Source organism: Macaca thibetana, chromosome 11 (assembly GCF_024542745.1).
Source record: "Macaca thibetana thibetana isolate TM-01 chromosome 11, ASM2454274v1, whole genome shotgun sequence".
NCBI classification, from domain to species: domain Eukaryota; kingdom Metazoa; phylum Chordata; class Mammalia; order Primates; family Cercopithecidae; genus Macaca; species Macaca thibetana.
In genome coordinates, this window is record NC_065588.1 from 84355814 (window position 1) to 84371511 (window position 15698).

General features: G+C 32.9%; 1 protein-coding gene across 3 annotated transcripts in view; it reads right to left on the reverse strand.

Moving 5' to 3' along the window:
* Positions 1-15698, reverse strand: part of CEP290 (centrosomal protein 290) — a 95499-nt gene that overhangs the window by 71769 nt on the left and 8032 nt on the right. For all 3 annotated transcript variants that reach the window (XM_050750033.1, XM_050750031.1, XM_050750032.1), the window contains exons 7-15: positions 12611-12664; positions 11986-12006; positions 11708-11860; positions 11131-11313; positions 10365-10454; positions 7681-7803; positions 6610-6733; positions 2454-2626; positions 1570-1732 (exon numbers count right to left, since the gene is read on the reverse strand). In XM_050750033.1, coding sequence (XP_050605990.1) covers positions 1570-1732; positions 2454-2626; positions 6610-6733; positions 7681-7803; positions 10365-10454; positions 11131-11313; positions 11708-11860; positions 11986-12006; positions 12611-12664 — 1084 coding nt within the window. The remainder of the gene's footprint in view (positions 1-1569; positions 1733-2453; positions 2627-6609; positions 6734-7680; positions 7804-10364; positions 10455-11130; positions 11314-11707; positions 11861-11985; positions 12007-12610; positions 12665-15698) is intronic.

Consider the following 15698-nt stretch of genomic DNA (forward strand, 5'->3'; position numbering starts at 1 on the left):
TTATAATTCACTTAGCCAATATCACTGAAGAATGAGGTAACTCTCTGTGAAAGAATTTTCCAGATATTTAAACTGTAACTCAAGTTAAAATTTTATCACAATTATTAATGGAAATCCTAACAAAAACCTAATGTAAACTATAAACAAAGATTTGGAGCTTTTTAAACATAGAAAATATGATGTCCATGACAGCTACCTAGACTAGCCAGAAGTCGTCTTTAGGAACTTCCAGATTCTTGGCTGTGATCTGATAGTCCAAGTGGATCAGAAGTCTAACTTGGGGTCCTAGCACAACTATGGATCCAAGTTAGATACTTTTCACACATATATATCTGTATAAAATACTTATTTGTCTATTTATCTTTTCTTTAGATAATAGTTTTGACAAATGATCATTTTAACTAAGAAAGCATTAAATGAAATTTAGCAATAATGAAATCCATATTTAGATATTTATTTTCATTTTAAAGCAGCAACTTAGTCTGCACTATCATAACACTTAAATTAGTAATATTAACTATTTATTAATAAGCTATTTATTAAAATAAAAATATAAACTCTCAAGCTATATTACTAATTACTCCTTAAAATACTCAACCAAAGTAAAATGTAAACAGTCCGAATTATAAAAGTCAAGTACTTAAAAATCTTTAAAAGATTTTAACAGGCCAGGCGCGGTGGCTCATGCCTATAATCCCAGCACTTTGGGAGGCCCAGGTGGGTGGATCACTTAAGGTCAGGAGTTGGAGACCAGCCTAGTCAACATGGTAAAATCCCATCTCTACTAAAAATACAAAAATTAGCCAGGTGTGGTGGCACACGCCTGTAATCCCAGCTACTCAGGAGGCAGAGGCAGGAGAATCACAACACAGAGAGCTTTAAACATCTCATCTGTAACAAGAGCATTTTGCAAACAAATGTGGGTAATACATACCCTACTTTCGTTGGGAAAAAAAAAAGGTTAACCTCTGATATGTGGTATTAATAAACTTTCATTTTTTTAAAGAAGCAGCTATTACTGAGGAGATGCTAGACTGAGTAAGGCAATGTTCCAGCCCTGCCCACCCACCACTCCAATACCATAAAATCTGATTCCACTTCAATCAGGTTAGCTCCACTTTTATTTGTATTAAACATTTTATAAAAGTATTTGAGGCCGGGCGCGGTGGCTCAAGCCTGTAATCCCTGCACTTTGGGAGGCCGAGATGGGCGGATCACGAGGTCAGGAGATCGAGACCATCGTGGCTAACACGGCGAAACGCCGTCTCTAGTAAAAAATACAAAAAACTAGCTGGGCGAGGTGGCGGGCACCTGTAGTCCCAGCTACTAGGGAGGCTGAGGCAGGAGAATGGAGTAAACCCAGGAGGCGGAGCTTGCAGTGAGCTGAGATCCGGCCACTGCACTCCAGCCTGGGCGACAGAGCAAGACTCCATCTCAAAAAAAAAAAAAAAAAAGTATTTGATAAGAAGCATTAAACTACTTAATAAATAATAATAAACACAATTTAAATTTAAAAAAAAGACTTGTAAATCAGGCTGAGCAAACTATGTAACTTAAAAGATGGCTTACCCACACGCTCTCTAAGTGCCTCATTTTCATCAAGGAAATCATTGATCTTCAATTCAAGTTTATTGATTTCCTTTGTCAATATTTCGATCTCTCGATCTCTGATTTTAATTTGGTTTTTACAATTCTTTATTTCAACGACAGCATCTTCTAAACCATATACTCCCTGAAAAATATCCAATCTAATTTAAAATATAACATGGTTTACTTTAATAAATTTATCAAGTTCATGTTTTTTTTTACTAAGTCTAAAGGAAAATGTACATATGCCTATAATTTATATCATTATACCTGTCTTTTATTGTGCTTCTATAAACCAAATCCAGTAATAATAATGATGTAATATGTAACAGTTAAAACTTTCCAGTATAATATCCTAAAGGTAAAGTGACTCCGAATATGTATTACATATAAAACACTTACCAAAATACTAAAAGAATTAGTAAAAGCAAATCAGCAATACCAGTAGAATAAGTAAGTCATTAGTTGCTTGAATCAGTTGTAACCAATGAAAAAGTATAAAAAGTGGAGAGCAGGTTGTATTGACACAGTATATTCCTGTCATAAATTCTGTCAAATTGGCCAGTGGTGTCACATCTACATGGTGGCCCAATGAACACAGATAATAAAAAAAATGTAATCCTGCTGCCTCATCAAAACTGATTATTTGGACAAATCACTTGTGATCAAAGGTTTGAAAACAATTCTCCTGACAAAAAGTAAATGCTCAAAGATTTCAATAGTTCAGTATAAATTAATGAGGATAACCTTTATCAAAAGACACTTATGGAATGTTTTTTAAATGGTATGCAGTAAATAGCACAGTATAGTCTGTGAATGGCAAGAATAATTCTAAGCTCCTTGAATGACAAGATAAAAATACATACCGATTCATAATCTTTTAACCTCTTCAGAGTCTCAACTAATTCTTTATCCTTTTCCCTAGCATCAGCCTCAGCCAGTTCAGCTGTTCTCTCAGCCTCTTTAGTTTTCTCTTTTAAAATGTCTAACGTTGACTGAATTTTCATATAATGAGTCTGTTGAGAAAGGGTTGAAGCACCTACAGAGTAAAAACAAAAATCATTAATTGAATTGACGACTTATTCCTTCAAATCAGTGATTCCAATATGGTGGCAAGAAAAGTGGTATGCCATTAAAAAAAATTCCTCTAAATTTGTCATTTTATATTTCTAAGATGAAAGTTTTGTTTCGGTTTTACTAATACAATTAACTAAAAAACTAAAGTTCAGCAAAATCTTCTTAGCTGAAGGGGTATGGATTTTAAAAGGTTGCAAAATACTGCTTTACAAAGAATGATCATTGTGACACAGACTGCTAGCTATTCCTAATATTTAACCTCCCTTTTGTCCACTGTACTAAAACTATGGATTTTTAGCTCGACATATGGCCATTTGAAATAAAGAACTAAATTTCCACTGACATACAAGCAGCTATGTGTGGTCATGTCGGTAATGGAATATAAATGCAAAGGTCATACGTGAATTTAAAAAAAAATGTTTTTAAAAGAAAGGAGTAATCTTTATCTTTCCTCCTTCCTACTAGCTGAAATCCACATGCATATGAGGGTGGCAACTTCACATGAATTAGAAACCACATGTTGAGATAGGCATAGCAACAAGATACAGGGTCCCTGATAGGGAATATTTGTGCATCTGTCACACAAATCCTGCCCTGGTTGCTTCAACTTTGTCTATATTATAGATAAATAAATTTCTGTCTTGTTTAAATTATTGTACTATGCTTGATTTTTCCACCACTTGCAACTAAATTCAATCCAAACTAAGCTAAAAACTTCCTAAATGCCTACTTGTAATATCTTACTAAATTGTTAAAAAAACAAAACCTAAGATTGCTATCATTCCAAAATTTATTGACACAGATTATTCTCACACTCAATTATAATAAGCATTTACTAATATATAGGTTATATATTTAATATTGGACTTAGGCATAAGACTAGTATGTGAGATCACAAAAGTTTTTACGAAATGAGCCCAGCTGTCTGGAGCTAACAGCTAAGCTGTGGAACGTGACACAGGCTGAGTTGTCCCCCAGTATCTATTCTCCCTTTCTTCCACATATCTACTCTCCTATCATTCTTCCACATGGCCTATACAATAAACACTGTATTTGCCTGCCTATCCTTCAGCACATGCTTTTAACTCTTGTCCCCTCTTCCTCTCTCTTGCTGTTTGGGATACAGACATGAGATAAAGCTGCACTGCATCCATTTTGGATGGGCAGATGAAGGCAACACCCTGGAATGCTTAATTCTAGGCCATTATGTAGATGAGAAATAAATGTCTATCTTGCTTTTGTCATTATTCTTCAGCTCTCTGTTTCTGATAACTAAACCTAATCCTAATTTATGAAGGAAGAATACCATTAGCCATTGTGTTTTACAAGTTAAGTTCAAGATACAGAGTACAGTCTAGTACACACACCTTCTGTGAGCTTTAGGGATTATATAACTATGGACTGACTAAAGTGTTATTAGATAAGTTCTTTTCCTTATGTGACAGCAGAGATCAATTGCCACTTTTTCTCCTAGTAACCAGAATATGCACAATCCATACTATTAGTCATCCTTTTAAAGCAGTTTAAACTACTTTCAAAGTTTTCTGATACAAATATAATAAACACATATATAGAAATACATAAATACATATATATATGTATAGTGGGCTCTTGAAGCTATTCAACAGTCATACCACATTCTCCACATCTTCAGTCTTTCAGATGACCATTTTATACTTTCGCTTCTCTTCTTTCTCCTCAAACTTATGAAACATCTTCTCCTATCCTCACCTTCAGCTAAGAACCTTGCTCCCTTGTTCACTGAGAAAAAAGCAGCAACCAGTTTAGAACTTCAACAAATTCCCATTACCAGGATGTCTACCAAGTCACCTATATTTATATCTATACACTCTACCTTCTTTTCTGTAATTATGGATGAACTCTATGTTCCTAGTTAAGGCCAACCTCTTCACTGGCACACTAGGATCTCATCCCATTGCATTCTTAAAATATTATTGTTCCAGAAGTTCTCTCTCTACACTTCATTGATTCATCAATGTTTCTTCTTTAACGGAGCTTTTCTATTAACCTAAAATCATGAGTTATTTCTTCCATCTTAAAGAGAAAAATGTTTTCTTAAACCCTCTTTCCCCTCAAGCTACTACCTTGTTTTCCCCTTCTCTTTATAGAAACAGTCCTGGGAAAGAGTTCCTGTATTTCCTTATTACATTTCCTCTCTACCCATTTTCTCTTGAACCAAAAATGACCATTGCTAAGTCCAATAGTCAACTTCTAGTGATCATCTTGACCTATCAGCATCAATGAACACAGCTCTGAAAGCAGTTGTTTCTTCTTCTTTGGTTACATTCCTCATGTGGTTTTCAGGGCTCTCCAAACTCCTGCTTTTCCTCCGAGCTCTCTGGGCTTTCCTTTTCAGTCTCCTTTGGTTGCTCCTTTTTATCTCCCCAGCTGCTAAAGTAGAAGTTCTTTAGATTTTTCTTCTTAATCTACATTTACTTCCTTGGTGATCTTAGCCAGCCTCATTACTTCAATTACTTTTATGGAGACAGTTACCAAACATATCTTTAGCCTAGACTGCTGTCCTAAACCTTAGACTTTTATATACAAGCGCCTACTTAACACCTTCACTTGAATGTCTAATAATCATCTCAAACCTAACATATCTAAAATTAAGCACCTGATTATCTCTCAACCTGCTCTTCCCACAACACCACCATGACCAAAACTTTTGGTTCAGACCAAGAGTTCTCTCTCTCTCACATCCTACATCTGATCTGTTAGCAAATTCCATTTTTATCACTTTCAAAATACATCCAGAACTGCTACATCCAATAACTCCACTGCTACCACCATGCCCCAAACCACCATCTCCAGATTATTGCAATCGTCTTCTAACAGGTCTCCCTGCTTTTTATTTACCACTCCTACAGTCTACTACAAACACAGTCTAAGTCAAATTATATCATTCTTATCTTCAGAAACTTTCCACGTTGTCCCTTCTCACTTAAAAGCCAAGCCTGCACAATGAACTATAAGGCCCCATATGATATGGCCTCAGTTTACCTCTCTGATCTTATCACTGCCCCAATTGCTGACTCTACTCCAGCCAAAAAGACTTCTTTGTTGTTCTCAAACATGCTTTGTACACTCCTACTTTAGTGCCTTTGAACTTATTCTCACTGCTTAGAGCCATCTGTATGTTTTACTCCTTCACTTCCTTTAAGTATTGGTTCAATTATCTCCTCAGCAAGGCTTTTGCTTCATTTTCAAAATTACAACCATACCTGCAAACACCACATCACTACACTTATACACACATACGCGCGCTGAATCACTATTTCTTCTTCATGTCATATATATATGTGTGTGTATATATGTGTGTGTGTGTATATATATTTAGCAATTATAAAAAACATGTCTATGAATTTCCCATGAACAGTTTGCATTAGTGAGCCCTGGCATAACTATAGTATGTAGTGCTATAGAAATATAACACAGATATTGTGAGAACTTATATTCATAGAATTTGATGTGTTAAACTAGGTAATATGGCTCAGGGTAAGGAGAATATGATGAAACATTAATTTGAGTAAGATTAATGTGAAATGACCTCTGAAAACTATCAGCAATGCTGCTACACTGGTCAAAATTTTATTATCCTCCATTCTTTGTTAATTATAAAAAATTAAATAAAAATAATTGTATCACAATTTTTCATTTCCCTCATACCAGTGACCTGGTAATAAAAGTTAATGTAATTTTCACCAGAGGAGAAAAATAATAGAAAATACATCCATCATTTACAAAGGTAAGCACTAGTAATATAAGTATAATAAAAAATAATATCACGTACAATTTTTTGAAAATATGATAAAATTCAAATGGAGAAAACTCAATATTGACTTGACATTTTATTTTAACAAATATAAAGTACTTTAAAAACAAAATGATATATAAAATAGCTTTATATATTTATAAAAATACCTTTGTTTCTTTGAAGCTCATTTTTCAAATCTTCAATAATAAAAGTATTCTTTTCCATTTCTTTTGTATATTGTTCTACTTGTTCTGTGAGCATCTTAATTTGACTGTCTCGTTCCTGTATACCCTATAAAATATTTTAAAACAATATATATCCCTTCATGAATATTAACCTAAAAAGGTAAGGAAAAAAGTAGGTCTGATTTTTTTCAACAAGACTGTAGAACATACTTTCTTGTGGGTTAAAGTATGCCTTTTACCATTTTGTACACTTTAACTGTAATACACAATGATACACATGATAGGTACACTGCTGTTACTCCAATACTGAAAGATGGATATAAAGGCTAACACTCTGGAAAATAGTATTTCCAGAACTCCCTAATGTTTGTGGCTTTTACAATTCCTTACGTTACTTTCCTCATCCTCCATTCAATTTCATCTTTCTACCATTCTGTATGTTTCTGTTTTGCTCTGTGCTTTCTCTTTTATTCTACTTAGCTTTTTCCCCTTTAGTACTTTATTCAAAAATATTGTCCCCTGTAATTGCTCTTACTCAGCATATACTTTTTAAATCATCTTCTCACTTTTGGACTATAACTACAGCACAAATAATAAAAGTGTGACTTCCTTTTATATGAGTTATTTTCACTAAAAATAAAATAGGCAGCATAATCAAATTATAACCATGCTTTTAGCTTATTTCACATTGTGTAGGATATGTTAGGACTAAGATACAGTAAAATAAACCTTAACAGAGTATTAAATTATTTTAAAATTTCTAAAAGTTTTAAATCATTTCTTGTTAATTTCTAACCAAAACAATATGTGTACTATCCACATAAACATAGAAAAATAAACAACTCTAGTTCTAACTCTAATCTGGACTCCATAAACTTAATTCTAATTTTTTATTGGGACCAGATGGTATAAGAAATTTCAAAAGACATTATTATACAGTTGCTAATACAAGCTGCTAGACTAGGCGCTGATGATATAATAAATAAAAGACATCGTTCAAAGTTCCAACTGTAATAAAACTGGTTGATAAACCAAATTCTGGTAGGATTTTACCTGCTGTAGAGCCATAACATTACTTTTATCAGCATCTAGCTGAGCATTCTTAAGTTTCTCCCTTAGGTTATGTAACATTTGCTGATACTCAATAATTTCATCATCTTTAGAAGACAAAATAAGCTAGAAATAAACAAAATAGAATCTGTTATGCAAAACGAAAGTTAATAAAACATTCTTCATTATCATAAATAATATACACCATTAATAGATTTATGATACAGAAAATAAAAGTTATTTGAAGTGAGAAAGTATGAGCAACTACTGGCATAATCTTTGTCCCTTTTGTATATCTGACCTGAAATTCAAATAGAAAATGATTTTAATATATACACTGAATTTTCTTAATAATTCAATCTTTAAAAATATTTCAACCTTTCAAAACTCATTTATAAACAAGAAGTACTTCCATACAACTGTGAAAAGTTTTATACAAATGATCTTTATGAAGTATGAATTAAAATGCAACTAAGACGCATAAAATATCTTGAATAAATGAAAGAAAAGTTATCTTGTGTTCTTTAGCTAGGAGGACTAAATATCATAAAAAGGTTTATCCTAAATCAATCTATAAAATAACTTATAAATTTAACACATACCCAATAAAAATCCACAAGATATTTTTTAAGAACTGGACAAGCCAGTTCTATAATTTACATTAAATATGTTCATAAAGAATTCTAAAAGCGGAAAAATGATAATGTTTTTAGACATTAAAATATACAAAAGTTAAAACAAGTATACACAGCTGGAAAATAGATAAATCAATTTAATAAAAGAGACTCCAAAATTAAATTCAAATTCAAAAGCAGTATATATAAAAATGAAATTGTATTTCAACAGGAGAAAGATGAAATAATAAATGATGTTTGGACAACAGAGTAGCTCTGTTGCATCCATATTATACTCCTTACATCAAAATGAATTATATGTTTCAAAGATTTAAATGTAAAAAAAAGGCCAGGCAGAGTCACGGCCTGTAATTTCAGCACTTTGGGAGGCCAAGGCAGGAGGATCACTTGAGGCCAGGGATTCGAGACCAGCCTGGCCAACACAGTGTGACCCCATGTCTACTAAAACTACAAAAATTAGCCGCGCATGGTGGCACATGCCTGTAATCCCAGCTACTCAGGAGGCTGAGGCACAAGAACCACCTGAACCCAGGAGGTGGCATTTGCAGTGAGCTGAGATTGTACCATTGCACTCCAGCCTGAGCAATTGAGTGAGACTCTGTCTCAAAAAAAACAAGATATTAGGAGAAAAGATGAGAAAACAAGTTTATACTCAGAAGCCTTTCTCATTATGACAAATGTCAAAAGTCATTTAAAAATAACAAATTTAACTAAGCATAAAAAGAAATATTTCACAGCAAAAAACGCCATAAAGCAAAAAAAAAAAAAAAAAAAAAAAGTGACAAACTGGAAGAATGTATTTGCAACATACATGACAATTACACTTGCAGCAATTTATTCCACAGATATACTTGTACATTTGCAAAATAACATATATAAGAATATTAATTAAAACAGTTTCTAACCCCAAAATTGGAAACTTCATAAACTTCACAAATTATCAAATAAACACCTGTATATAAAGAAAAATTACATAGCCTTTAAAAAGAACAGCAATACTACATGTACTGATATAAAATAATTATGAAAAGATATTAAGTCAAACACAGTACAGAATACATATAACATGTTACCATTTACCCCGCCAACATTAAATCTGGTAAAGACAACTGTTTTTTCTAGGGGTTGGTAGACTACGCCCCACAGGTCAAATCTGGCCTCCCACCTGCTTTTGTAAATAAAATTTTACTGGAAAACCACCTTGCTCACTCATTTACATATTGTCTATGATTGCTTTCATGCTATAAACAGAGTTTAGTTATAGCAGAGACCAGGTGGTCTAAAATATTCACTCTCTGGCCCTTTATATAAAGTTTATGGAGGCTTGACTGATTCTATAGGCCTTACTTCCATTGCTACTGCTTTTGTTTAAAATATAGGTTATCTGAGCTTTCTAGATGCTAACCAATTCCAAACTGCCAACAAGATTTATGTGAACCCTACTAGAAAGCAAATGACTCTAGAAGTGATAGCTTTTAAAATTAGAATTATTCATTCAGAATAATCTCTGATGTTTTTCAAATATACAAATATCACAATCCCAGCTTCTAATATGGTAAGGACTGACAATTTGGTTAAGGTTGGAGAGTGGTGGTGAGGAAGAAAAGTGTATTTAGAAAAGGCTTCCCAAGTTATTCTGATTCCTTTGCTTATTCTTATTCCCACTGATTAACCTGATATTCAGTTAGAAAAATTAAATTAAACCTGCAACTATTTAACTAATGTATACAAAGTAACTATGAGTTAAGTGAAAAGATTAAAATTACATTTAGAATTATATATTTTAGTTGCCAAATATATTTTGGAGTTAGACTTCTATCAAAAAGTTTAAAGTTCAACTCATTGAAGTGAAAGAAGTCATTCAATAGCAAATGAGCTAGAGATCAAAAAGGACAGTTTTAGAGCTTTTCTAACCAATAAATAAAATAAACTTATGTTTAAAAACCCTAATAAAAATGTTGTAAACCAGTATAAGGCATTAAACAAAAATAAGACTAAAATTTATACCTAAAATACAAAAAGAAAAAGTTATTATGTCAATTAAAAAAATACCTTCCATTCTTCTACTTTTGCATTGACAGCTACCATAATTGGATCATCTTCTTCATTCTTTGCTTTCAGAAGATCTGTAAGCTCCTGTACCTAAAAGACAACAGTTATTTCAAGAGTTGTTTCAAATTGATGTAATATATATTTATACCTGTGCATATTTACACATACATTATATATATAAATATATCTACATACACATACATATTCATACTTATTATATACACATATACACATACATACAGATACATGATATTACATATGCATATTTATCACTGAAGTCATCCTGGAATTATAGGTGACATTTAATAGTTTCTACATCTTATAATTGCATAATTATCTTTCATTACTAGAAAATTTTATTTTTAAACATTATTCTACCTTTTAAACAACTTTAATCCACATAGTGAACAATGTATTGGTTTCTAATATATATATAATGTATTTATTTTAAGATAAAATTAAATGTTATGATCCACAGGATTTTCAAGAGTCTTTTATAGAAAACCCCATAATTATGAGCTGTACATGACTGCTATCTACACATTCATTCAAGCATCATTTATATATCCTAAATTGCAAGAATTAGTGTTTGTGAGGGGACTGGAGAAACACATATGGACAAATATATCAACATGACAACATATTACAGTATTAAAAAGACAGACAAAAATTCACATCCTAGAAAAAGTACTTTCTAGTGTCAAATAAACAGTAATGAGATAACATGAAGTCTGAATAAATAAGTTATTCTAAAAGTAATTCTTACTTGAAGTCGATAATGATCGTTTTCTTTCTTTAACTGATCTATTACATTATCTGTCTGATGTACAATAGCTTTCATTCTATTATATTCATCGGTCATCTTCTCCATTTCCTGTACAGACTCTTCTAAATTTTTTCTCATTTCCTGATTCTGAACTTCAATTTTCTCATTAGCTTCTGTTAAAGTCTAAAAAAGTTAGACACTATAATTAAAAAATAATTTTTAAAAAACTGAAAATTAAACCAAATTAAAATTAAATGCAGCCATAAGTGTCTGCTAGAAAAAAAGAGAATTCTTTATAGAACTTTACTAATTGGCACTGACCAATTAAATCAAATTGAATATCAAGAAAATTGTACATAAGGACCTCAATTGTTCTTAATGACCAAGATAGGCAAATATAAAAAGAATGGCTAAAAAGTTGCTACTTCAAAGATGTAATTTATTTCATGTTTTACAAGTTCATGGTGACAGATTTATACCAAAGAATTTACATGTAGGGCTAAATATTATATTTACATTATAATGAAATTAAAATTTTTAGGAATCATTGCTCTGAACTGACTTCTAGCCATTTTACCTGAATTTCATCAAGATATTGGACAAGCTCATAGTTTTTTTTAGACAACTGTGATCGGTAGTCACTGTCTTCCCCTCTTCTTGATAAAAGTGTTTCTTTTTGTGAATCTATTTGTTTCTGGTAGTCAATAATATCCTGACAAAGTTGTTCATTCTGAAGGTAACCAAACACAACATTCCATTACGAAACTATTCAGAATAACAAAATTATACCCTCTAAATAGTGCTTTCAGAACATATCTTTAAATTCCCAAGATTTCACCACCCTTAAAGCCTCACCTTTTTCTTTAGACGTTTGTTCTACAGAAAAGGACAGGAAAACGGTAATTAGAAACGAGAAAGGCAATACATAATTAAAAATAATAATCAGAAACTAAAGAAAACAAGAAAAATTTAGGAAAACGATGTATATTATTTTGAATGACCAAAGAAAGTAAGAATACTAATTATCTACCAAAACAAAGAATATTTCAATTATGTTAGAAACTTAATTTCTATCAGAATAAACAATGTACAAACATTATTTGGCTCAGTAGAACCAAATGATAATCAGAATTTATAAGATTTCACAAATAAAAAAACATTTTTAAAGCATCTGGGGTAAGAGAAATAAGAATAGAAATTCAGTCATCTATTCAATTTGAAAACGAGCAAAGAATAGCTTATAGAACAAAACAAAAAAAAAACAAGATTCACCCGCATAGACCTGAGATGAAGGTAATACGTAATGGCCTCACATTTTGCTTTGTTTTCTATTTCCCCGAGACAAAGTCATACCATAAAATCAGTTTGAAAACATCAGTTTCTTAGAAGACTCCAGTCCTGGTTACAATATAAATTTATGTAAACTTTTTTAACAAGTACTTTTGTTGAACCACCACAACTACTAAAATTTTTTACCAACCTCTCTTCTTAATTTGCTGTTTTCATTTTCTGCCTCCTCATTTCGAAGAGCCAACTAAAATAGTAAAAAAATAATAATAAGATAAAATTCAGAATTTTCTTTTTTTTTTTTTTTGAGACAAAGTCTCTCTTTGTTGCCTAGGCTAGAGTGCAGTAGTGAGATCTCGGCTCACTGCAACCTCTGCCTCCAGGTTCAAGCAATTCTCCCACCCCAGCCTCCCAAGTAGCTGGAATTACAGGCATGCACCACCATAACTGGTTAATTTTTTTTTATTTTTAGTAGAGATGGGGTTTCACTGTGTTGGCCAGGTTGGTCTTGAACTCCTGGCCTCAAGTGATCCGCCCGCCTCAGCCTCCCAAAGTGCTAGGATTTCAGACGTGAGCCACTGTGCCTGGCCATCAGCAGTAATTTAATATAAAGCCAGGTATTCAGCTTATCTACTTAAATTTTAAATCCTCTCTAATAAAGTAGAAAATGTTAAAGCTATTAAGGATTTAATATCAACCTAACACATAAATAAATGGTCAAAATTTTCAAAACTTAAGGATTTAAGAAAGATTAAACAGTTTCATTTTAAAGAATTAAAAAGAACACACACACAAACTTTAACCAAAGAATACAGAAACAACTTAATCTGCTCCCCCCAAAAAACCCCTAATAATTTTCTGCCCAACATCTTTATATTTCACTTTTCTATGTCATAACCAGACTATTATTTGCTCTCAGTGAACATAAATTACTTAGAAATAAAAGGCAATACAACACAATGGTTAAAAGAAGCAATCTAAAATCACACTGGCCTAGGTTTATGTCCCTCATCAACCCATTTCTAGTAAAGCATGAATGAGTTACTTAACATCTCTATAACTGAGTTTTCTAATATAAGTTGACATAAGAGTTAAACAAAATGCATACAGAGTTCTCAGCAAAATGATCAGTGAATAGAATAGCAAAAAGTTATAAAGGATTTTCTTATCTACATATAACTGATTTCATTTGTGATTCTTGTTTCTCCAAACAGGCAAACATTATTATAAACATTATGATGCCTTTTTTCGCCTATTCTCCAAACCTCATTCCTCTTATGACCTTTCATTTTTCTGGTTCTCCTCTTTATTCAAGGAAATGATAGAATCACAATGGTATACAACAATATTTAAAAGTCTATAATAAAGAACCAAATGTAGTATGTTATCCTTGATGGAACTTTGGATATTGGAGGTGGGGAGACTGAAGGATATTATTGGGCCATTAGAAGAAATCTCATTATGGACTAGATAATGGTGTTGAATCAATATTAAATTTCCTGAGCATGACAATTATATTGTGTTCATTGTAGGAGAACATCTTTCTTTTTCAAATAGACAAGTTGAAATATATAAGTGCAAAGTATCATATCTGCAATTAGCTCTTAAGCGATTCAGCAAACAATGTGATTGAACAAACAACAGAGAAATATGTGTGTGTGAAAATACTGACAAAAAGATAAAGCAAAGTTGGCACAACATTAACAACTGGTGAATCCATATGAAGGGTATGTGGGTGGTTATTGTTTTTCTTTTTTTTTTTCCCATCAACTTTTATTTTAAGTTCTGGGGTACATGTGTGAGACGTGCAGGTTTGTTACATAGGTAAATGTGTACAATGGTGGTTTGCTGCACAGATCAACCCATCACCTAGGTATTAAGCCCAGCATCCATTAGCTATTCTTCCTCATGTTCTCCCTCCTCCTCACCCCTTGACAGGTCCCAGTGTGTGTTGTTCCTCACCATGTGTCCATGTGTTCTCGTTGTTCAGCTTCTACTTATAAGTGAGAACATGCAATGTTTGGTCTTCTGTTCCTGTGTTAGTTTGCAGAGGATAATGCCTTCCACCTCCATCTATGTCCCTGCAAAGGACATGATCTTGTTCCTTTTTTTTTTTTTTCTTTGAGACAAAGTCTAGCTTTGTTGCCAAGGCTAGAGTCCAGTGGTGCAATCTCAGCTCACTGCAACCTCTGCATTCTGGTTTCAAGTCATTCTCCTGCCTCAGCCTCCCAAGTAGCTGGGATTGCAGGCATGTAGTACCATGCCAAGTTTGTTTTTTTTTTTTTTTTTTTGTAGAGGCGGGGTTTCACCATACTGGCCAGGCTGGTCTTGAACTCCTGACCTCAAGTGATCTGCCTTGGCCTCCCAAAGTGCTGGGATTGCAGGCATGAGTCACCATGCCTGACCTCTCATTCCTTTTTGATGGCTGCATAGTATTCTATGATGTATATGTTCCACATTTTCACTATCCAGTCTATCATTGATAAGCATTTGGATTGATTCCACGCCTTTCTTATTGTGAATAGTGCTTCAGTGAACATATGTGTGCATGTATCTTTATAAGAAAATGATTTATATTCTTTTGGGTATATACCCAGTAATGGGATTGCTGGGTCAAATGATATTTCTGCTTCTAGATCTTTGAGGAATTGCCACAGTCTTCCACAATGGTTGAACTAATTTATATTACCACCAACAGTGTATTTCTTACAATCTTTATGAAGCTATGACATTTTTCAAAATAAAAAATTTAAAGAAAGTTTACAATAAAACACAAAGTACAATACAAATTTTAGAGGTTTGCCTATCATTATTATTATTCATTGAAAGTTAATAATCCCACTGTGTTCTGAATTGGGAAATTTTTACAAGAAGTCAAGAACTTAATGCTAAAGCATTTAATGCTCTAGATGCTTTTTCCCTTGTCTTCTCAAACGTCACAGTCTGTGTCTCCTTTTCTGAGCTTTTCCTTGAAGCACTCTTCCTGTTTCATTGCTTTATTAGACATTTCTCAGAGATGTGCCTTATAATCACTTGATTTATGAATCACATGATTCATAAATCCTCATCATCTGCTCAGGGTCTCTTGTGAATTCCATATCCACAAATAACCCTTTTTGAATATGCCCAGAAGAACCTCAAACTCAACATCTACAAAACTGAAATAATCTCAAGCTTTCCAAATTCCTCTTGTGTTCCTCCTTAATGAATGGCACTATCTACCTAGTTAGTGGCCCAGCCCACAAAATTAGGCAGACTTTCCATCCTCCCTCTCCTCCAAC